This window comes from Somniosus microcephalus, chromosome 2 (assembly GCF_052327205.1).
Source record: "Somniosus microcephalus isolate GS21.2 chromosome 2, FLI_Smic_1.0, whole genome shotgun sequence".
Lineage (NCBI taxonomy): Eukaryota > Metazoa > Chordata > Chondrichthyes > Squaliformes > Somniosidae > Somniosus > Somniosus microcephalus.
Window position 1 is genome coordinate 153,664,786 of NC_140988.1, and position 23,737 is coordinate 153,688,522.

At 42.0% G+C, this 23,737-nt stretch overlaps 1 protein-coding gene across 6 annotated transcripts in view; it reads left to right on the forward strand.

Moving 5' to 3' along the window:
• The window catches only part of ptpn13 (protein tyrosine phosphatase non-receptor type 13), a 358,778-nt gene that overhangs the window by 28,204 nt on the left and 306,837 nt on the right, over window positions 1-23,737 (forward strand). For all 6 annotated transcript variants that reach the window (XM_085963776.1, XM_085963803.1, XM_085963794.1 and 3 more), the window contains one exon: window positions 10,843-10,962. In XM_085963776.1, the coding sequence (XP_085819902.1) occupies window positions 10,843-10,962 (120 nt within the window). The remainder of the gene's footprint in view (window positions 1-10,842; window positions 10,963-23,737) is intronic.

Genomic DNA, 23,737 nt, shown 5'->3' on the forward strand with positions numbered 1-23,737 from the left:
CAAACAGGACTTGAGTTCTAAGTCTTTTTGTGCATGGTCAGAACTGTTTCATTGCAAATTCTGTTGGCATATGGTACACAAGAAAATATGCATTGCTTCAAATCCTGTCTCTACAGTGCAGAGATTGGGTGATTCTGCCCAGGCCAAGTCTCTAGCAGTATAGCATGTCTGTGAAAGTCATAAAACTGGTACATTTTTGGTATGGATGACATGCCTTCTATCTTAGACACACATCTGTGCACATTTTAAATGGGACCAGTAATTATGGTTCTCTATGGCTCTACTGAGGATTGGAGTAAAACAGCTGTATGTTCTCGCTCAGCCAATTTTAAGTCACAATTATACAGAAAACCAACTGAGGAAAGAAGTTTCATTTGACCTGAATTTCTTTCTTACAAAGTACAGACAATAAGAAACACAATTTTTGTGACCGTGTTATTGCTTGTTTACCTAATAAGCGGAAGCTGCCACAATGTTCTACCCGCTTAATTTTGCTGATTCATCAGACTAACGATCTGTAGCATGAAATCATAATTGCATCCTGTTCTGAAAAACTTTTTACACTGGGCACAGTTGAATTCCATGTTTTATTTAATCAAAAATGGGGATAATATTTCTCGACCTTTACAATTTTGCAACTCGGCATCATACAGTATGTGATGACATTCTTTTTGGAATACAAACACAGTGCTCCTTTGCTTCAGCATCTGCTTCTTGTAAATTGTAAAAGCTCTAACAGATTTTTCTACAATTTGTAAACCAGATGGATTTAAAGAGTGAAGACTTTTAATACTGAAGCACTAATCTGTGTTACAAGATTTGTTTTTACTATTGCTTCCCATCAGTTCACCTTAGAAAGTCTACTTCTGGTGTCGCACTGAACTGTACAATCCAGGAAGATCCCAAGTTTGATACCCAACCTGCCATTCCAGAGCGCACAATGCGTAGTAATTTTTTAATACAGAACTATGTTCCTAATCTCTGCTGCATGACTAGGATTGCTTTCTTCCACCTCTATCAGTTTAGATACAGAAATCCCAGTCTATATGTCGTCTTATCTTTGAAGTTTGACTTTTCTAATGCTGACATCCCTCCTACAAACTTCAACTCCTCAAACACTGCAGCCTTACCTACATTGAGTATTTATCAGGAAGATTCATTTTCTGGTATGTGCTGTCTGCATGAGGCCCTGTCAATGATGTGGAGCCATGCGGAACTTATTTTAAGAGGTGAGGCCAAGATTGGGCTAGTGAAGTACTGGAGGGATATTGGCACCCGCACAAGTGTACCCCAGAAAGAATTGGCGCTTACAGGGGGGGGGAGGAGGAAAGAGCTCTCGCTGCTTTGGAATTGACTGCCCATGGTTTGGAATTCCCTCCCTAAACCCTTCTGCCTCTCTGCTTCACTTTCCTATAAGGCTGTCTTTAAAACCCACCTCTTCAACCAAGCCTTTGACCACCCTATCTAATATCTTGTTCTTTGACTTGGCGTTTGTTGCTTATTTACATCTTTACAAAGCACCTTGGGATGTTTTTAATGACCCTATATAAATGCAAGTTGTTGGTACTTTTAACAAAAACAAGTAAACACTGTTCTAAAGAACTAAAGTGAAAATGTGGACTTTTTAAACATAGGTTTGTTGAAAGAGAAAGCACTATGACCTGGAAGGGTACATCTTGCATACTCTGCCCTTGGAAGTGACAGAACTTATGTCTAACAATTCCTTCAGTTGCAGTAAATTATGTAATGGAATTTATGTAGACTTGCACTATGGCTTCAATCTCCTCTGCATTGTGGAAATAATAAATGCAAGACTGCAGTTGAACAGTGAAATTAATGACAGTATTTACAAATTAAACAGCAAAATGAAGCATAAAAATATCCCATGATTCACTACAAAGAGAACAATATTTTCATAGATACAATGTAGAAAATCCATGAAAGCTTAAAACTGTTGATATTTTTCGTTAGTAGAAATAGTCTTGTGATTTTAAAATGTCTCACCAAAACTGCACCTGCAGTAACTTTATGGTGCCTTGGAAATGTCCTCTTAAAGATCCAAGATCATTTCCCTGCCAGCGGTCAAAAAACTCTTTGATGCCTTAATTGCCTATCGATACTGCTGGGATACCTAATATTACTTTAACATTAATTATGTTACTAAAAACACTATAGAATGCTGATGCAGAACTTCAGCAGGGACCTCCTTTTTGCTCAGCTACGAGTGGCAAAACATCAAGTGCACTCCAGAACTGCCTCTCACACTGTGCATAAGTTCACAGTTTACCCCATCTTAATTAAACAAGATAAAAGCACCAGCTAGACAAATTGGAGCCTGACCATTATTTTGGATGTTACAGAAAACATGATGTGCATTCTAATTTCAGTTGTATAGATTTAAAAAATATATACAGTACCTCAATCATCATAGGATATATTTTCACTCTTCAGTCAGTAATACAATCCAAACCACCTTGTTGTTCACCTAGATTTCACAACAGATTTAAAAAAAGAAATTCTAAATCGTAGTTCCAGATGTCTTCCTGCAGATGTCTGTTACAGCATCTGGAGCAGTGGGATGTGATTTCAAAACTCAAAAAACATTTCAGGTTGAGGGCTGAGCATGTCCAGGTGGTGCTGACACAGTTGCCAGCTAGCAATGTAAGCAATTGAAGTTTTGCAGCAATCATATTTATTTTGAACACAAAATGTGAACCTAATTAATGGCACCGATATTAATGGTGTGGTGAGAAGGGTGCAAGGAAGCACGGTAGCGTGTCGAAAACCCGACAAGGTTGGGAATGTGGAGGCCCTGCTGATCTTAACCAGGCAGTCAGCCGGATAGACAGCCTGGTCGGCAGGCGGAAGTGCAAACAAGCGGCAGGGGACCTGTGGGGATGGTCCTTGGCAGTTAGTGGGGAGGAGAGCTGGGGACCATGAAGCGGGGGGAGCATTTCAAAGCCCGGGGCCACGTTCGGGGAGGTGGGTGGGTTAGAGGGGTGTGCGGTGAACAGATCGAAGGGAGGGTAGTCTTGCTGCGACCGGGGGAGGGTTGCTAGCTCGTTCCATGGGAGGCCCAAGGATTTTTTGTGAGGGTTGGTGAAGCACTCCTGCCCCTCCTGGTCCACAAGAAAACCTGAAAAATAAATTTTTAAACTTGCCTTCCGAGTGTTTTCTAGCCCAGGACCCGGCTCCCGGCAGGTTTTTCCTGATGTTGCAGATTGGGTCCTGATGACATTATCGGACCCGATCTGCATATCTAAAACAGGACCCCACTTGTTTCTTGCTCAAAAGAGTAGGTTAATATGGAGCAACTGACCCATGGGAGTTACTGATATTTTAACTGTCTCCCCATCTAGTTTCCGTCAGGTGGGGGCAGTTAAGATCAGAGCCAGTATGTTTGACAAATAGCTTGTCAAGTATCCACGGGAGAATGTAGTTGCAATAGGAGCCTAATTTACCATGGAGTACTGGATTAAGATTAAGATTAATCTACGTTGATGAGATAGTTTAGTAGTTATGGAATTGGGCCAAGAAACTTACTTATTTGGTGTGTGTACTATAAATTTCCTGTTGACTAATTTGTGCATTCTAGCTCACGGGTTTGGTTAAGTCAAATACTATTTTACTAGCCTTTTAAAAACAAAACTTTTTATTGCTTACTATTGACAAATCAAGGACATTAGTTGTCAAAGTGTCAGCTTGACTCAATCGGAAATCAATTGTAGTGCCCCTACTGTTGTCCCATTCTAATTTGGCACAGATTGGACGTCTTGGTTTTCGGACCTCAATATCATATCAGGTGATGCAATTACACGACTGGGGGAACTCATTGCTAATTTATAACAACGAATATGATGTAGTTTACATAACTGATTAAAAAGTGCTGTTACATTTGCAATCACCAGTAGGTTTTTGGTTCACAAAGTTAGAGTCTTGAGTGTATGTATAAATTGCGGGCTAATGATAAGCCCCATTGTTGGCTTTGGCTGAGTGGTAACACTCTCGACTCTTGAGTAAGAAGGTTGAGGGTTCAAGCTACATTCCAGGATTTGAGCATATAATCTAGTCTTGACACTTCAATGCAATACTGAGGGAATGCTGCATTGTTGGGGATGCTATCCTTAGGATGAGATGCTAAACCGAAGCCTATTTTGCCTGGTCTGATGGACAGCAAAGATTCAAAGGCACTATTTGAAGATAAGTAGTGAGTTTAGCTGATTTTTCTAGCTACCATTCTTCCCTCAATCAAAAACTAGATTAAATAGCCATTCGTCTCATTGGTGCTTTATGTACAAAATAACAGCATATTTTTCTACACAACAGTACTGCACTTCAAAGTAAGTCATCATTTGTGGGGTTTCTGAGAGGTGTGATAAGGTGCTATGTAAATCCAAGATTTTTCCCTCCTTAACTTTGAGAGTTTTGTTCTCTCAGTTGGTTTTCTGGCTGCATATGCAAGACAATGAAATTAATTTCCAGATAAATTAGTTTGCATACTAAGGTTGTAGGCATTACTTCGATGTAAATGGAACAGAATAACAATATTCCTATTTGACTAGTTTCAACCTAGTCAACAAAGAATTTAATGTTATCAACTTCATATAACTGAGACTGATAGCTTTTTTTTGCAATTAGTCATTCTCTCCCCTCTTTAGAGCAAGAATGTCCAGATATTTGTCTTCGTTGGCCACATAGCTGCATACTGCGAAGCTTAAAGGCTCCATATAAAGATTCAATCCATGATCCCATTAAATTACATATCTCGAGTTGCTGATGCTGACAGATCTTGGTGTTCTGATTTAGGATTTATCCATCCATGAGGCAACAATGCTAACAAGAGCCCTTTCCAAACCCACAGGTCCACAAAATCCAACAGGATAAACTACCAATTAAGAGACATAAAAACGTGAAAACAGAAATTTAGCAGGAGGCCATTTGACCCTTTATGGGTATATTGATCTTATGCCCCTCTTGAGGGCTGATTCTACACAGTCCCATTTTCCTGCTTGCACCCCATACCTTTTAATGCTTTTTAATATATTTATCCAGTACCGTTTTGAATGCTGTAATCCATTTAATCGCAGTCACCACATTTCACATTCCGATAACCCTATTGTGTGAAAAAGTTTCCTCTAAGCAAACATTTGCTAATTTTGGTTTCGTGAGATCTTGGGGTCGATTTTCAGTGTGCCGTGAGGCGGGCTTTTAGGCGTGCGGGGGGCTAAAATCCCGAATTTGGGGGTCCCGACACCATCCCGCCCAAAACCCGCCTCCATGTAAGTTTCAAAGGAGGCGGGTACCCACCCCGCACTGGGACCCGCCGACCCGAGGCGGGAAGGGATTAGTGCCAATTAACTGCCTGTTAACAGGTAGTTAACAGGCAGTTTTTAGCCTAATCCCTATTTTGAAGGTTGTCGTGTGGGATTCCCGACGGCTCCAAACCACGCCAAGTTAGAGGAGTCAGGCCGTCGGGTTGAAGGACTTGGAGGGTTCGAGATGTCGGTGTTCCGGTGAATGATGGGTGCATGAGTGCAAAGGTAAGTGTGTTTGGTGTGTCTAAAGTGTGTAAAGAAGTTTAAATGACCTGTACTTACCTTTACAGCCTTCCTTCCTCTAGGTTTCGGGAGTCCATCATTCAGAAAGCAGAATGGCCGCGAGCTGTCAAAAGTGACAGCCTGCAGCTTTCAGTGCCGGTGAGATTTCTAACTGAGTCTGCGTAGAAGGACTCCGGTTAGAAGTAAGACTGTCAGTGTTTGACAGCTTCAAACAGCTGTGAAACACTGATATTTCATCTGTCAACACATCTTGACAGATGAAGTTTCAGTCTGTGACGTCACCTGTTGCCGGGTGGCCCTTAATTGGCCTGCTGAGCCCGCTGGGTGGGCTCAACAAGGTCAATCAAGTGAAAATTGCGTGGTTTGGCTGTATCTCGATGGCGGCGGGACTACAACCTAAAAGTTGTAGTCCCACCTCCTTCCCGACTTCTGAATGAAAATCCAGCCCCTTGTCTTCAGTTTACCTGCCAATGGTATAGTCTTACTTAGTCTATTCCTTATAGTATTTTGAACACCTCTAGCAAATACTCCCCTCAATCTTCTTTTCAAGAGTATATAGTCCTAGTTACTCTAATCTTGTAACTCAGATCCCTCAGCCCTGGTATCATTGTGTTTCACTTTCTCCAGTACTATTGTAACCCTTCTTACAGTAAGGAGCCCAAAACTGATCACAGTACAGGAGACTTTGGTTTATCTGGAGGTTATATGTCCGGAATACTCGATCTAACGGCAAAAATCAGGAGCCGTTTTCTATAAGTTTTTTTATTTCTCGTTGCTTTTTTTTCCCCAGTCAGGCACTGCAAGGTCTGTAGCTATAGCAACAGCTTCAGCTAGAGACGCTTGCAGCTGCAGCCGACTGTTTTGAAGCTGTTGCTAAGCAACAGGGTTTGTTGATTCACACTGAGCTTTTCAGTTCTGTATCTCTCAACATTAACGCTGGTATGTCCGGCACTTTTGATGGTACGGCACCAGCTCGGTCCCGTCAGTGCCGGATATCAGAAAGTTTCCTGTATTCCAAACGTGGCCTAAATAACCTTGACTCCTTAGTTTTTCCATTCAATCCCTTTTGGCATAAACCTTAATTGGGTTGCTTGGCCTTCAAGGGCTGCTAAAGAATCCTGAACCGGGTAGGCCTGATGCCTGCCCCACTTATCACTGGCTAATTTCTCGATTCGGGTCTTTCAATAGGAATAATATTTCTTCGCCTTACAGTCATTGACACCATTTATGGGTCACCATCTGAAATTGGCTTATCCTTTAAGAGATTAAACCTGGACTTGTAGATCTGTATGGTTCAATGCCAAACAATATTGATGGGTGTACTTCTCTACTGAGAGGTAGGTGGGTGGGGAAGAGCAAGGGTTAATTTCTTCCATAATGATGCTGTTGTCGAAAGTGCAGAAAACTGTAAGAAGTTGCAGATTATAACTGGAATGAGTTGGTCTCTCACTCCATGTTGGGAGTGTACGACAGGGTTGTTAATAAAACACATCCTTATTTTAGAAAAATGTTGTGGAACTGGTGGTGTAATGAAAGGCTAACTTTTTGTGATTCATGTATAAGGACCCCCAGATCCCTCTATCTCAGCATTTTGTAATCTCTCCCCACTTAAATCATTTTTTTAAATTTTTCCTACCAAAGTGGATAACCTTGTGTTTTCCCACATTATACTCCAGCTGCCAGATTTTTGCCCCCTCACTTAGCCTATCTATATCCCTTTGGAGATTCTTTGTGTCCTCTGTGCAATTTGCTTTCCCACCTATCTTTGTATCATCAGCAAATTTGGCTACATTACACTCGGTCCCTTCATCCAAGTCATTAATGTAGACTGTAAATAGTTGAGGCCCCAGTACTGATCCCTGTGGCACTCCACTAGTTACAGTTTGCCAACCTGAAAATGACCCATTTATCCCGACTCTGTTTTCTGTTAGTTAGCCAATCCTCTATCCATGCTAATATATTACCCCTAACCCCATGACCTCTTATCTTGTGCAGTAACCTTTTACGTGGCACCTTATCGAATGCCTTCTGGAAATCCAAGTACATGACACATACTGGTTTGCTTTATCCACCCTGATCATTACATCCTCAAAGAACTCCAGCAAATTTGTCAAACATGATTTCCCTTTCATAAAACCATGCTGACTCTGCTTGACTATATTGTGATTTTCTAAAGATCCTGCTGCCACTTCCTTTATGATGGACTGCAGCATTTTCACAGATGTTAGGCTAACTGGTCTAGTTGCCTGCTTTCTGTCTCCCTCCTTTCTTAAATAGGGGCGTTACATTTGTGGTTTTCCAGTCCGCTGGGACCTCTCCAGAATCCAGGAAATTTTGGTAGATTACAACCAATGCAACCACTATCTCTGCAGCCACCTCTTTTAAGACCCTAGAATGCAGGCCATCGGGTCCAGGGGACTTGTCCACCTTTAGTCCCATTAGTTTGCCTAGTACTTTTCTCTAGTGATAGTGATTGTTTTAAGTTTTCCCCCCCCCCCCCCACCCGCCCCTTGATTATCCATTATTGGGATGCTTTTAGTGTCTTCTACCATGAAGACTGATACAAAATATTTGTGCAAAGTCTCTGGCATTGCCCTGTTTCCCATTATTAATTCCCCAGACTCATCCTGTAGGGGACCAGTGTTTACTTTAGCTACTCTTCCTTTTTATATACCTGTAGAAGCTCTTACTGTCTGTTTTTATATTTCTTGCTAGCTTACTTCTCCCTCTATCATTTTTTTAGTCATCCTTTGCTGATTTAAAAAAAATTCCCAATCCTCTGGCTTTCCACTATTTTTCGCAACATTGTATGCCTTTGTTTTCAATTTGATACCATCCTTTACTTCCTTAGTTGGCCATGGATGGTTCATCCTTCTCTTCGAGTCTTTCTTTCTCACTAGAATATATCTTTGCTTATGAAAGTTATGTAATATCTCCATAAATGTTTGCCACTGCTTTTCTGCAGTCTTACCCTGTAATATATTTTCCCAGTCTACTTTAACCAAGTCTGCCTTCATACCTTTTGTAATTACATTTATTTAAGTTCAGGACATTAGTATTGCCTTTATTTCCTCACAAACATAATTTCAAAAAAAAAATCAAATCAAATCAACTTTTATTGTCATTGTTAGTGCACAAGTGCAGTACAACGAAATGTAGGCTTGCGGCTCCCAAGAGTGTACATTTAGATTAAATTAACGAATATTAATGAGTTAAGTGTACATGTACAGATAGCTGCAATCCCAATTATCCTGGAAAACTGTGGGTGGAATGGGTCAACATTGAAAGATTAAAGTTACTTGCTCCATTTGTTTTTTGTACATTGTCTGAAAAAACAAAAAAAGGTTAAAAGTGTACAAGCAGAAAGTCATGGGGGGGGGGAGAAATTGAGCCGCGCCCCCATTTGGGGTGCTAACTTCACCGGGGCGCTACTTTTAGTGCCTCTCAAAAATTAGCGCCCCTGAGGCCGAAATTCATCGGTAGCGCCCCACGAGGGAAGCGGGGTGCTACTGGAAGCGCCCCGCCTCCCTCTTGGGGGCTGCGAGTGAATATCGCGGCTGGCACTGCGGCACGTCTCACCACAGTACTGCAGGCCTTCTTCCCCTTCTTAAAAGGAGAGGGGCCTTGCACAGCGTGACCTGGGGCCCAGCTGGGCCACCAGGGATCGGAGTGCTGGCAAAAGAGACTGGCACCTCTTAGGGTGCTAACAGAAGGTGCAAAGCAACCAACTTTTTAGGCCATGGAGTATTGCATTATAATTCAATTGATGTTTTAAATGTACTTGGATTTAATTCCACATCTAGGGTATTGCTGTACCATATGTGTAAGACCAGAATTTATGGATTCAATTATAGGTCAATTTCTCTTTTCCTCTTGGGTTGGTGAGGGTGGAGGAGGGGAGTCCCATCTTTTATAGTGACTAAGGAAAGTTCCAGTATATTGGGCAGAGCCAACACCGATTTATGAAAGAAAATTGATTTTTTTGAGGCTGTAACTAGCAGGGTAGATAAGGGGGAATCAGTAAATGTAGTGTATTTGGATTTTCAGAAAGCATTCGATAAGGTGCCACGCAGGAGGTTATTACACAAAATTAGAGCTCATGGGATTGGGGGTAATATATTAGCATGGATTGGTTAACGGACAGAAAACTGAGTAGGAATGAACGGGTCATTTTCGGGTTGGCAGGCTGTAACTAGTGGGGTACCACAAGGATCAGTGCTTGGGCCTCAGCTATATATAATCTATATATCAATGACTTGGATGCGGGGATCGAATGTAATTTATCCAAGTTTGCTAACAAGACAAAGCTATGTGGGAAAGTAAGTTATGAGGAGGATTCATGAAGGAAGAGATATAGACAGATTAAGTAAGTGGGCAACAACATGGCAGATGGAATATAATATGGAGAAATGTGAAATTATCCACTTTGGTAGGAAAAATAGTAAAACAGAATATTTTTTAAATGGTGAAAGATTGGGAAATGTTGGTATTCAGAGGGACCTGGGTGTCCTTGTACACAAATCACCAAGTTAACATGCAGGTACAGCAAGCAATTAGGAAAGCAAATGTTATGTTAGACTTTATTATGAAAGGATTGGAGTATAAGAGTAAAGAAGTATTACTGCAATTATATAGGGCCTTGATGAGACCACTCCTGGAGTATTGCGTACAGTTTTGGTTTCCTTGCCTTAGGAAGGATATACTTGCCATAGAGGGAGTGCAACAAAGGTTCACCAGACTGATTCCTGGGATTGGGGGATTGTCCTAATAAGGAGCGATTGAGGAGACCAGGCCTATATTCCCTAGAATTTAGAAGAATGAGAGGCGATCTCATTGAAACATATAAAATTCTTACAGGACTTGACAGGGTAGATGCAGGGAGGATGTTTCCCCTGGCTGGGGAGTCTAGAACCAGGGGTCACAGTCTCAGAATAAGGGGTCGGCCATTTAGGACTGATGAGAAATGTCTTCACTTGGAGGGTGGTGAATCTTTGGCATTCTCTACCCCAGAGGGCTGTGGAGGCTCAGTTGTTGAATATATTAAACGCAGAGAGCGATAGATTTTTGGATATTAGGGGAATCAAGGGATATGGGGATAGTGCAGGAAGATGGAGTTCAAGTAGAATATTTTTGCCTCGTTTATTTAGGGTAGGTGAAATTGTATAAGAATATAATTTCTGAAACCATTTATGGATTTCAAGTTTTGTCTTGTCTTTTGGTATACATCGTACAACAATGCAAATACTTTAGTGTACCTCTTAATCAGTTTTGTTTTGATTATCAGTTAAAATGCATGTCTCACTGGCCGAGGCCCTGGAAGTTCGGGGAGGACCACTGGAGGAAGAGGAGATCTGGGCTGTGTTAAGTCAGAGTGCAGAATGCCTACAAGAGCTGTTTCAGAAAGGTATGGAATCATTTAATTTTAACATGTTGCTTGATGTGGATTACATGGAATTACATAGAATGCACAGCACGAAACAGGCCATTCGACCCAACTGGCCTATGCTGCCCATGAGTGTCGTCCCACCACTCTTCATCTAAACCTATCGGCATAACCTTCTATTCCTTTCTCCCTCATGCGTTTATCTAGCATTTCCTTAAATGCATTTATGCTATTCGCCTCAACTACTCCCTGTTGTAGCAAGTTCCACATTCTAACCACTCTCTGGCTGAAGCGGTTTCTCCTGAATTCCCTATTGGATTTATTAGTGACTATCTTATGTTTATGGCCCCGAGTTTAGTTTCCCCCCACAAGTGGAAACTTTTCTCTAAGTTTACCCTATCAAACCCTTTCTTAATCTCAAAAAGCTTTTTCAGGTCACCCCTCAGTCTTCTCTTTTTGATAGAAAACCACCCCAGCCTATTCAATCTTAAAATGATCTTTATTAAATTGGGTTTATTTTGTGTAGCAACACGTATTAAATAATTTAAGGAGAATATAAGCATGGGACTTCAGTGTAGTATGGTACTAATTCAGTGTCTGATACACAAGTTAAGCAGTAACATTTTTTTAATTGGATCTGCTGCAGTTGGTGTTATTCAGATTAGTTTAATGCTCAGGAATGGTTCTGAACATTTCCTGTTGGTGAAAGCATCTCACAGGATAAAGAGATGAAGAAAGATAGCTGTGGTCACAAAAAACAGTCTTCTGCTTTCCTACTTGTGTCCTGGCTGCTCTTCAAGCAGTTTTCATGAGTCTTATGCAGGCCATGGCTTCTCTTGCGACTTTTGAAAAAGAATTTAAACAAATCGTTAAATTTTGCTTTTTTTAAAGTTCCTCTTTGTAATTTAAAAAAAAACATGACTAGAGATCCCGTGAAAACTGCTTGATGAGCTGGCAATGGATGTGTTAATTCACTGCTGTAAATACACTTCTGATGACCGCCTGCTGTGAACTCAGGTTTCAGAAAATTTGGCATAAACAAAGCCCTCTACAAGTACAAAAGTTTATGGACAACACAAATAGTACATATCACTTTGAAGACTGGCCAGACTATTACTATTCCTGGCTTGAATGGGAGCTGAATCATCCAATTTTTTAAATTTAAATTTTGTAGGTTCTTTGTGAGTGCAAAGGTATTCCACATGTTTAGATGTTCTAGTTTTCATTTTGCTGAATTTTTAAAGGGCGTGTCACATTGATGAAGTGCCTTGGAGGATAGACCGTAAGTAATTTTAAAGATGATCAGATTTGTTTTAAATCTTAGCTCCATTTGTTACAATAAATGACCCAGCTCCGAATTGGTGCTAGCATCAATAAAATCCCGTATAGGGATTTGTCTCAATGTGGTGCTGATTTGGACATAAAGCTACGTAGACTGTAAGCTATCTGAATCCTTGCTTCATGCTTCCCTCCTCTCCACTGCTTACTCAGCGGTTTCCACAATCGGGAATAGCTATTCTGTATAGTCATACATTAAATTACCCACATCATCTATCGTGCAAGTGTGCACCTTCTGTAGGTTTATGCAGCAGTAGTTTACTTGGGAGCGAGGAGGAAGTATAGGTGTTCAGGCAACTGTCTTATCTGTGTAGCTGAAGCAGCTCCACTGAATTTGGGATACTGTGCCTGGGTATGGGACCAGAACTCAGCATAAATATAATAGTTTATAGTCATCCTAAGATTGATGTCACATCCTATTAACTGTAACAAAGTGGCATTTATTATTTCTAATCATTTGAAGTGACAAATGCAGTTTTACTTCTGGGAACAATTTCATGAATACACATTTCCTTTATAATGTTATGAATAGTATTTAACTTACTGGTGTAAGGAGACACGGGTATGAAAGAGTTAAAATATAGAATATACTCTTCAGCATGCAGTGGGGGTAATTTTAACCCCCAAGAACTGGTGGATTTGGGGTTGGTGAGAATTAAAAAAAATAAAAATAAAAATAAATAAAATTTAAAAAAAAAATTCATTCCAAACCTGCCCACTTCCAGTTTTAACAGAGGTCGGTCATAGGGTGGGTGATCAACCTCCACGATCTCCGACTCCAACCCCCCCACCCCCACAATCTCCCCATTACCTCTCCACGATCTCCGACCACCACGATTCCCCCCACCCCACCCCACCACCAACCACTGCCGCAGGCTGCTCCAACCAACAGGCAGCCAGCCTATCTATCAATCAGGCTGGTTGTCAGGCGGGAAAACTGCAGAAAAAATTTAAGACATCCTGCTGTTGGTTTAGAGAAAAGGAGAAAAGCCTTACTTGAGATAAACATGTTTTATCATGACATGGACCAAGGGAGAGAGACCAGACATGGTACTGCTAGACACTAGCCCATTGAGAGTTAATTAAAATGGACTGGTGACCTCGGGAAGAAGAGATAAGAAGCCTAAGAATGTGGAAAACAAAATGATGGAAAGTGAGGTCATCTACACCCATGTCAATCAATAGTATAATTTTACCCATTGGTCATACATATATTTTGTAGCTAGAGATGTACAGTTGAATACTTTTTAAATGCATTTAGATTAGTGATTTGTAGTTGAGAAAAGTATATAAACCAACAAATCGTAACTGGAATTTGGATTCGAAGGAATTGTTAAACCTGAATACTGAACTGTAACAAGACAGTTCCCAACTTGCATCGCCTAGTGTGTGATTGCAAGTACTATTTTACGTCTGTGCTTAAGTACTATAGACTTAATGGCCCAGAAATTCGGGTCTCCACGGGTGAGTATGCACGGGGTACTCGTCCGTAGGCCGAATGGAAGTGCTGGTTTTCTGCATGCGCGGGAAACCGGCAATTCCGATCCTCTGAACGAAGGGGTTCAGAGGTCGAACGCGCGCGCAGGAGAGGCTGCGCGTGCGCATCAAACTTACGTTTTTTTTGCAGGTTTTCACGCGAGGTTAAGCCTGCATGATTTACACATTTAAAAAGCAGGCATAAGGCCTGCTTTTTACAAGGTAAGTGGTCAATTAATTAAAATTATAACATTTTTTCCACAGGTTTATTATTTTAAAATAATTTAAAGCAAGGTAAGTTTATTTTTAGTCCTGTTAGAATATAAAATTATTTTTTTCAAAAATTTAAATTGTTTAAAATAGTTATTTAATATAATTTATAGTTTATTTAAAAAGTGATTTAAAAAAAAAAAAAATGTATTTGAAGGTTTACTGCTATTTCGGGGCCCGTAGTATTTATAAGTTTTGACAGGTCTTCCTGTCAATCTTATGAATGGGCTTTTCCCTCCTCCGATTGGCTGCCCATGGCCCACGTGATCCCAGGGGACGCATCGCACTAACTACGCCCCTGGGACACGCAAGCACTGCGCGCCGGCAGCTGGACCAGGCCCCGGAGCGGAATTCCACGGGGCCCTACAGCTCAACTGCCAGCGCGCAAGGTAAGTGCAGTTCGGGGGCTTGCACCCGCGGGAAGCCCCCGACCCGAATTTCTGGGCCAATAAATCTATGAATGTTTGACCTCAGTGTTTCAAGACCTTTATTGATTTTTGAGGAATAGATAGAATATCTAATCATAATACATCCTTTAACACTGGCGTAAGTTACTTTTTCTTGTTTGTATTTACCAGTGCTTCGATTAAGCTAGACATTTTGGAGGTGCACATGATTGCTGTGAGTTAAGTTGTACACAACTTCTTCTGTCTCAGTATTGTGGCAAAGAACATGACTGATATCACAGACTTGCTCCAGGGACCAATTCAGATCCGAGTACTCTTGTGTGTTCAGTGATGACACGTAACGAAGGCAGCACAACAAATTAATATTCAGTGCATAATGTGGGCTCATGTACTAATAGTTTGCTTGGGAGCATGTGCTTATCCCATCTGTCTAGCTACATTAGCTGCAGATATTAAATATCAGAAGTCATATTTTTATAACTAACTGCTTTAGGCTTGATGGAGTTAATGATTTTCGTATTCCTACAAATTCTTATACATTCCAAAACAATTCGTGGCCCTGATAATAACTCTGACATGGGAAGAGTGTGGGTGGGGGGCGGATTTTTGGACGGGAAACCCAAATGTAAGGGTTTCCCGCAAGGCCTGCCGAATTTAACCTGTTCAACAGGATCAGTTTTAAATTCTCAGCAGGTTTCCCGCCCGACGGCCAGCCAACTTGACAGGCTGTCAGGCTGGAAAGCAGCCGGGGAGTAGATTGAAGGCAAGTCTGACATCGCGTGGGAGTGAGGGGTGTCTGACATTAGGGGCAGGGGTGGGTGGGGGAGTTGGTCATTGCGAGGGGGGAGAAGATCGGCCGATCGCGGGGGTGGTGGGTAAACAGGGAGGCTTGTTGGCCGGGGGAGTGGGGGGGGGCGGGTGGGGAGCACTCCTGCTCCTGGCCCACAAGCAGTGCTATAAAGGCACTGATGGATCCGACTCTTCGCCTCCCTTCAGCTGTTGGGTTTCCCGGGCCTCGGGAATTAGGGATACAAACTTCTCCAAATCTGTTATACTGTCATTTGTATTTGGGATTGGAATGCTCCACTTCTTTGTGTATTTTTGATAAATAAGAGATACCAGCAGATACGTTATAATTAAATAATCTATTATTGACGCACATATTTTGCATTAAAAGTACCACATTATTTGCAGCATCTTTTATTGTATAGCATGTCCCAGCTGATTTAGATTATTATAATAGACTTTTTTTAATAAAACCAGATCAGCAGTCATCTGTAGAATGGGATGCAAATGACCAGCTCATCTCTATTTAGAAGTGTGATGCCCATAATAGTGGCATGTGGAATTAGAGTTTCACAGCACATGAATTGGCCATTTGGCCCATTGTGGCTGTACTAGCTCTCAGAAAGGACGATCCACTTGGTCCTATTCTTCTACTCTTTCCCTATATCCTTTTAAATGTTTGTTCTTTAAATATTTATTCATTTCCCCCTTAAAAGCTTTTCCACCACTGTTTCTGGTAGGGCATATAATGTCTTACAACCAGTGTACCTTTAAGCCACGCGGCCGCACAGCACTCTGGACCTCCCGCGCAGCCAGCTCACTGGCTTTTCAGTGGGAAAAACCGTGCATACGAGGTATTTTGAATGGACCACACAGCCCCTTAAAGGGGCCGTGCATCCAAAAAAAATTAAAGGGAACATTGCTTATGACCCTCTGCATAAAACTACATTCTCCTAACCTTTCCCTTTGTTCTTTAGGTGGTGGTCTTAAATGTATGTCCTCTAGTTACTGTCTCACTGACAAGTGGAAATAATTTTTTTCCCTATTTAATTTTAGCAAGTTTGAACATTTAGACCTCTGCTTAACTGCTCTTTTCTAATGGGAGAAAACCTCAGTTTTTTAGGCTTTCCCCATAAGTCAAGCTTCTCATATAAGTGTATCTCTTCTGCACTTTCTCCATGGTCTTGGCATCCATCCTATAGTAGGGTCCCAAAAACTGGACATAATATTGTAACTACACTTAAATTATTTGTGAGGTTTTATTTTTTCTTCTTTGTTTTCTCATCAGATTGAGATGTTGTTACTGGTAAATGGAACAAATTTCCTATTTTGTCACCCTGTCATCAAGCATTTCAAGCACAGTTGGCTCATATGAGGAAAAAGTGGGGGTATGGGACTTTGTGCTCAAGCCCAACTATGTACATCTCAGCCCCAAACATAGTAAAGGACCCTGTTTCTTACAGGAACCATCTTTATAGACTCTTTGGGCACAACAAGTTTTGCATAGGACCCTTGCAGTCAAAAAAAAGAAGAACCATTCATCCCCGAATTATAGAGTATGTTTGAAACCAGAGGTGAAAGGCCACTGTACAGTATAACCCATTACATCAGCTAGTCCCCTAACAATATCTGATATTGTATCATGGCTGCTCTGTGCACCTGCATGTGCACGAGGTGATCATACTGGGCTAATTAACAACTTCATATCAAATCCGTGAACTTATCCGGTTAACTGGTACAGCTCTTATAACTAGCTTGTTGATAAAACTTTTTTTAATGACTGAACAAAATTTTAAGATTGTTGTCTCCTGACTCCCAATTCCTATCAACAAGAGTTAACACTAAAACACTTAGCAAACATTGTGAAAACAAACTATGATGGATTATGTCATTATGGGACTACCTATAATAAGACCAGTTTTACTAACTAAAGCTGATCAGTTTATATGGTTGTTTTTTAACATGTTAGGACTTGAACTGTCTATAATTACCATAGAATTTGCTCAGTAGTGTAGTAAGTAGATATCAAAGATTTACTTTGTTGTGGAAATGCAAACCAGACTCTTTATTGTGCATTTAAATTGACAGTCCCCTACTGTTTTGTTCAAGCGTCAAACTTTCTACGACTGATGGTCGGAATAGCAGTCTGAACCGTTATCTTTACTGTTGTTGACATCAATGCTTCTTTGTGATTGTCTGGCAAAATGTGTTTCTGGAGGGTGGGGCTAGTTTTTCAATGATATGGAGCACCTACTACCTTACATTACTCCTTCCTTTGATCTAACCATAAACTGCCCCTTCTGGTGGTCTAGCCATAAACTGCCAAAACTAGTTGATCATAGGCTGGCAAATTCAAATAGTAATTCAGAATAGGATTGAAACTTTAAAATCTTCAAAGTACTTAAGTTTGTTCTTTATTTGTCAAAGCCACAACTCCTGCAGTTTTTTGTAAGTGCTCAGCTGATCCCTTCAAAAAGGTTTTAACTTAAAAAAGCATCTTTACACTTATTAGCCTTCTGTTTTACAGGTTACACGGTACTTGCAGCTACATACATCAAGGGTCTTGTACAGCTCTACAGTTCTTCATACTTGGGCAGGATTGCTAATTGGCAGGCTCGAGCTTTAATCTCATTGGGAAACTTGGGTCAAATGGGGGAAGGAGTGTAAGGGGTCTGGTTGGGCATTTACTTATGGAAATATTGTATAGCTAGCTCTCCTGCAGTTTTTTATTGCTCGCATTCAGTATGCTATGTTAAATGCAGCATGGCCGGTTGATGTGTAAACATTCAATTTTTCCAGGAGCCACATTGTCTGTGCACAAACAGTAAATTTCAGCTTTATTCATGCCAGCACTGCATCCCTAAATAGATCGGGAGGACTAGCTTGCCTGGCAAGAATAACTTTACCCTGTAATTTAAAACCTCGAGGATATAGTTTTCTTTCATTTTTCATCCTTGTTTATATTTTTGAATACTTTAAAAAGAACATTAAGCTGACTTCAGTATTTTTAAAATTATATTTTACTGTGATAATTTGTCTGTTAAAATATTTCTTGGTAAATATGGATCCCAACCATATTTGTTTGCGTATATGCTACTTATTGTATGGACGTTACAAATAGAGAATGATATTTAATGTCTTAACTTGGAGTCCATATGGGTTGGAGCTTGTAAAGGGCTAGAAATGCGGCTCCACAGCGCCCGTTTTCTCGGCGCTACAGGTATCGCTTTGTGTCTAAAATGGCACCAGGTGCCACTTTGGTGAGGGCATTAGCGTTGGCGCTGGGAGTGTGTGCTGTAAGAATGCAGAGTAGGCAGAGTGTAACATTCAATCAGCGTGTAATGCTGATTTGACACCAGTGCTGCCATTTTCGACCTCAACGCTGGAGCTAATGCCCTCTCTTAACCTTGCACCGCTGAACATGCCTTCAGCAGCAGGAAGAGCCCCACACCAGTGCTATTTAAAGGGATCATCGCCTGCTTACAGGTTAGTTGTTGATTGATTCCTGCTAGCTGTTGCTGAGTTTGTAGAAGTGTTTGGTGCTTTTTAGACTTCTTTAAAGTTGCCTAAAGTCTACAAAGAGTACTGTGGCATGAGCTCAAGGACTTGGTCCTGACTTGCAAGGTTTCTGCTCAGACCAGTTGCACCCAGACATGGGTACTGTAGTTTATATCCCCCTTGGTCTGCAGCATGACCAGGAGAATGAGCAGAGGTGAGACCGAGCAGGACAAGCTGCTGGAAGAGGCAAGAGGAGGAGGGGGAGAAGGGCTCTCCGCGGGAGGCCATATCCACCCAGGGTCTTCAGGGAGCCATTCTCCTACCTCAACCTCAGCGACGAACGGTGCATGCGATGTCGCCGTTTTACTAAGGAGGTGATCACTTAAATCTGCCGCAGGCAGACCTGCAGCTTCAGTCCAGGGGAGGACGGCATTGGCAGTGGCTGTAAAGGTGACCGTGGCCTTGAACTTCTTTGCATCGGGCACCTTCCAGGCTGGAGCAGGCAACATCTGTAACCTCTCCCAGCTTGCCATCCACTCCTGTATAAGGGAGGTGAGTGAGGCTCTGTATGTAAGGAGAGCTGAATACATTTAATTCTTGCCAGAAAGAAGCAGGCGGAGCGAGCATGCGGCCTCGCCAGGGTAGCAGGCTTCCCCATGGTGCAGGGTACCATTGACCGTGCATATGTTGCTTTGCGGACGCCGCATCTTAGTTCGGAGATGCACCGCAACCAGAAGGGATTGTCCAGCTGTTGTGCAACCATACTCGCTGAATCATGCAGGTCACTGCTCGGTATCCTGGCAGCAGTCATGATGCCTTCATTCTGCAGCAGTCCGCAGTACCATTAGCATTTGAGCCACCATGACGAACCAGAGGGTGGCTACTGGATGACGAGGGCTATCTGCTAACCTCCTAGCTCATGGCTCCACACTGCTACCCAACCACAGGTGGGCAGCATGCATATAACGAAAGCAATGCTGCCACATGGAACCTGATAGAGTAGACCGTTGGCGTCCTTAAACACCGCTTTCACTGCCAGGTCCTGCTGTACTCACCAGAGCGCATCTGAAGATTGTTCGTGGTATGCTGCATATCCTAGTTAACATGAGGGCACAGTCCTTGCCACCAGGCATATGGCGCCTGTTGGAGGAGGCGGTGGAAGGGAGGAGGAAACCCAAAAAGCCCCTTTCTGCCCGGGCTGTCTGTGATTGAATCATCTGACTGCGGTACAGTGACTGCAACCCCAATTCCCCATTCAACAATTGTCCCACACCTTACCTTCACTCTGTTACTGACCATCACCTCTTGGCCACAATGCTACAATAAAAGCCACCACAAAACAAACATTCCAAAGCAATTTTATGAATCACACCGTTACAATATTTCAATCAAAAGTCAACTAATCACTTGTGCATTCCCTTAGTGCCTGTCTTCAGTGTGCCTTTGTCTGTCCTAGTGCTCCTACGCAGTGCTACCCCAGTGGCTGCAGCATGGCTGGTGGAAGGCTGCTGACTTTCAAGGGGAGAGACTGCAGATGGCCTTGCAGAACTACCTCGAGTGTCTCTGGGCTTAGTAGGACCGGCTTCGGACTGCACCACCTTGGCATGGGTGGCAGCAGTCTGGGCTAGGTGGCTGACAGCAACAACAAGGGCACTGGCAGAGTGGCAGGACGAATGCTGTTACCCTGAGAGGACCGCAGGTTCATCCTCCCATGAAGCCACTGCCACTCCCCCGGACACCTCGGCAATCCTAGTAATCTGCAGGACAGATCGCTGGAATGCTGTGACATATAGCAAGCCCCTTTCAACACTAGTAAACCCAGCCATGATGGCAGCAGTCTGTGTTTGCGTGGCAGCAAGCTGAGCTTGCATGACTTCAGTCTGAGCTTCCATTGCAGCACTCAGATGTTAGTGGCTTCTGCTTGTGCTGCAAGGAAGTTGAGACATCAGCCAACAAACGCTGCATCATTGTTGGGTCCAAGTGCGCTAATGCATCTGTGCACCCCTTCCACACTGGAAAGGATGGGCTCCATGCTCTGCTTAAAACCCTGTGCAAGGTTGGTGCTGGACTCCTCCATGCCCCTTAATATTGCATTCAGGCTTTCTGGCAGGCCTGCCAATGCACCAAGCATTTCATTGTGCATTCCCATCAGCGTTATTCTGTAGGCCACCCCATCGAAGTCCTTATCCGAGTCCTGTGCAGCAGAACTCTTGTGTGATCTTGCCCTCCAGCGAGCTGGAATCTGCGCTACCCTTTCCTCCTTCCCTGGCTGAAGGCCACTCATGCCCGGTGTCTCCCTACGTGCAGATCCCATATCTAACTTATCCTCTAAAGTACGCGGAGTGTCTGTATCTGAGCTGGTATTTGGGAGTGTGAAATCAAGTGACTGTGCTGTGTTCTGCACCACTGTGTTTTTCCTCTTCCATTTCCTGCTCCTCTACCAGTGCCTGGCCAGCTTGCAGTTCTTGGCTATCTGAAAGGAGAAAGGCACAAGGGTAAGGCTGTGGTGATTGGAGGGGGGAAAGCAAGCAGTGCATGCTTACACCATTTGCAACTTGTGAAATAAAGAATAGATTTGCCTTCTAAAGCTAGGCTTTATTAACTTTAAAGTCAGCAGCATATCTTTCCACATCCAGTCCCAACTAAACTAGAAAAGGACTGAATTTAAGGTAGCCACAACACATCATGTGATCATCAACTACCAATGAGATTACAACACATATCCCAAGGCAGTTAACAAACAACAAATCACAATACTTTTACTAATCAAGGAATAATCACCACATTCACCCCTCCTTTTAAAATATACTCCAACCTAATAACTTTTACAATTTACAATTAATTATTTACAACTAAACTATGCACGAGAATAAAACTATTTACATAACACAATACTAAATGAACAACAAATAATAACATTACGCATAAGTATTAAGTATCTCAACTAAAACAATATACTATAATATTTCAACAATTTTTAAAACATTACTATCAATTTAAAAGTCCATTTTCAATCGGTCGACCGGATATCTTGTTCGTGTCGACCTTCTTAACCTTGGTGAAATTCCTTGCCCTCCCACGCCAGAAGGCACAGAAGTATCTTCAACAGGAAGGCTATCCATATCCCGATTCTCAACGGTTTCCGGATTAGAAATCCCATCAGAAGATGAACTAGGACGGTCATAAACATCTATCAAAGGCTGACTAATAGAAGTATGATTATCTGCAATCGGATTGGAAATATTTGTAGTATTTGTAACAGCATCCACATTATCCGAATCATAACCATTATTAATATTCTCAGAAGAGGGCTGGCCCCCACAAGGAGCCAAGTCTTTAATTGAAACAGTACTTTCTTTCCCATCTTGGAATCAAATATGAGCATATTGGGAATTTGCCTCCAACAGCTCCACCTCCTCCAAGGGGTCATATTTTGACAATCTAACATGACGTCGAAGCAACACAGGTCCCTGCATAGTAAGCCATGAAGGTACCGAATATCCCGTAGTAGATCTCCGCGGATAGTTAAAGAGCCTTTCATGGGGGGTCACATTGGTAGCCGTTGAAAGCAATGATCTAATGGAATGCAGGGCATCAGGCAGCACCATTTCCCACTGTGTATTCTTAAGGTTCCGGGATGTCAACGCCAACATAACTGCCTTCCAGATCACCCCATTGTATCGTTCACACTGTCCATTACCCTGGGGATTATACGGGGTAGTTCTACTAGTAGAAATTCCCCGACTCTGAAGGTATTCCTTCAACTGGGAAGACATAAAAGAACTTCCCTGATCCGAATGGATATACGCAGGCATCCCAAAGATGACAAAAAGTTGAGTCAAACATTTAATAACTGTAGCAGCTGATACATCTGCACAAGGAAATGCAAAAGGGAACCTTGAAAACTCATCCACAACAGTAAATATATATCGGTTTTGAGTAGTTGAAGGAAGAGGTCCCTTAAAATCAACACTCAAACGTTCAAAAGGAGAAGTAGCCTTTATAAGAGGAGCTCGTTGAGGCTTAAAGAAATTCGGTTTACACCGAGCACAGATAGAACATGATGAAGTCATCCGCTTGACGTCTTCAACTGAAAAAGGCAAGTTCTTACTGCGTACAAAGTGTATCATCCTCGTAACCCCAGGGTGACATAAGGCGTTGTGAAGATTAATAAGCGTATCTCCGTGAATCACAGAACAATAAGCCCTCGACAGTGCATCAGCAGCAACATTATCCTTCCCCGGACGATAAACTATGTCAAAATGGTAACATGCCAACTCAATCCTCCATCTCATTATTTTATCATTTTTAATCCTTCCAAAATGTTTAACATCAAACATAAAGGACACAGATTTTTGATCAGTTACCAACGTGAAATGTCGCCCCGATATTTTAAAATTCTCAAAACATGTCCTGGCCTCCCATGATGGAGGATATGTCGTAACCCGAATAAGAGGCCGGATCTTCTGTGAAAAATTTGCAATCCAATTAGAATAATAAGAAAACAGTCCAACAACTCGTTGCAAAGCCTTAGAATTAGTAGGACAAGGTAAATCGATCAATGGTCGCAGACTTTCTGGATCTGGTTTAATCTTATTTCCCGAAATAATATACCCCAATAGATTTACCTCAGTAGTCGAAAAAATACATTTCTCTTTGTTAAAAGTTAAACCAACTTTTTCCGCAGCTTGAAGGAATCTTTTTAAATTAGAATCATGCTCCACCCTTGATTTGCCACACACTGATGTCATCTAAGTATGAAAAGGTGTCAGAGAGGGAGTTATCACTTATAAAAGCATCCATTGCCCGTTGAAAACAAGCAACACCATTAGTAACACCAAATGGTATTCGGCAAAACTGATACAGCTTTCCACCAGCCTCAAAGGCCGTATATGGTTGATCCTTCTTAACAATAGGAATCTGATGATAAGCACTCTTTAAAGCAATAGTGCTAAAAACTTTATACTGAGATACTTTATTGATAAGCTCATCAATCTTAGGCAAAGGGTACGCGTCTAATT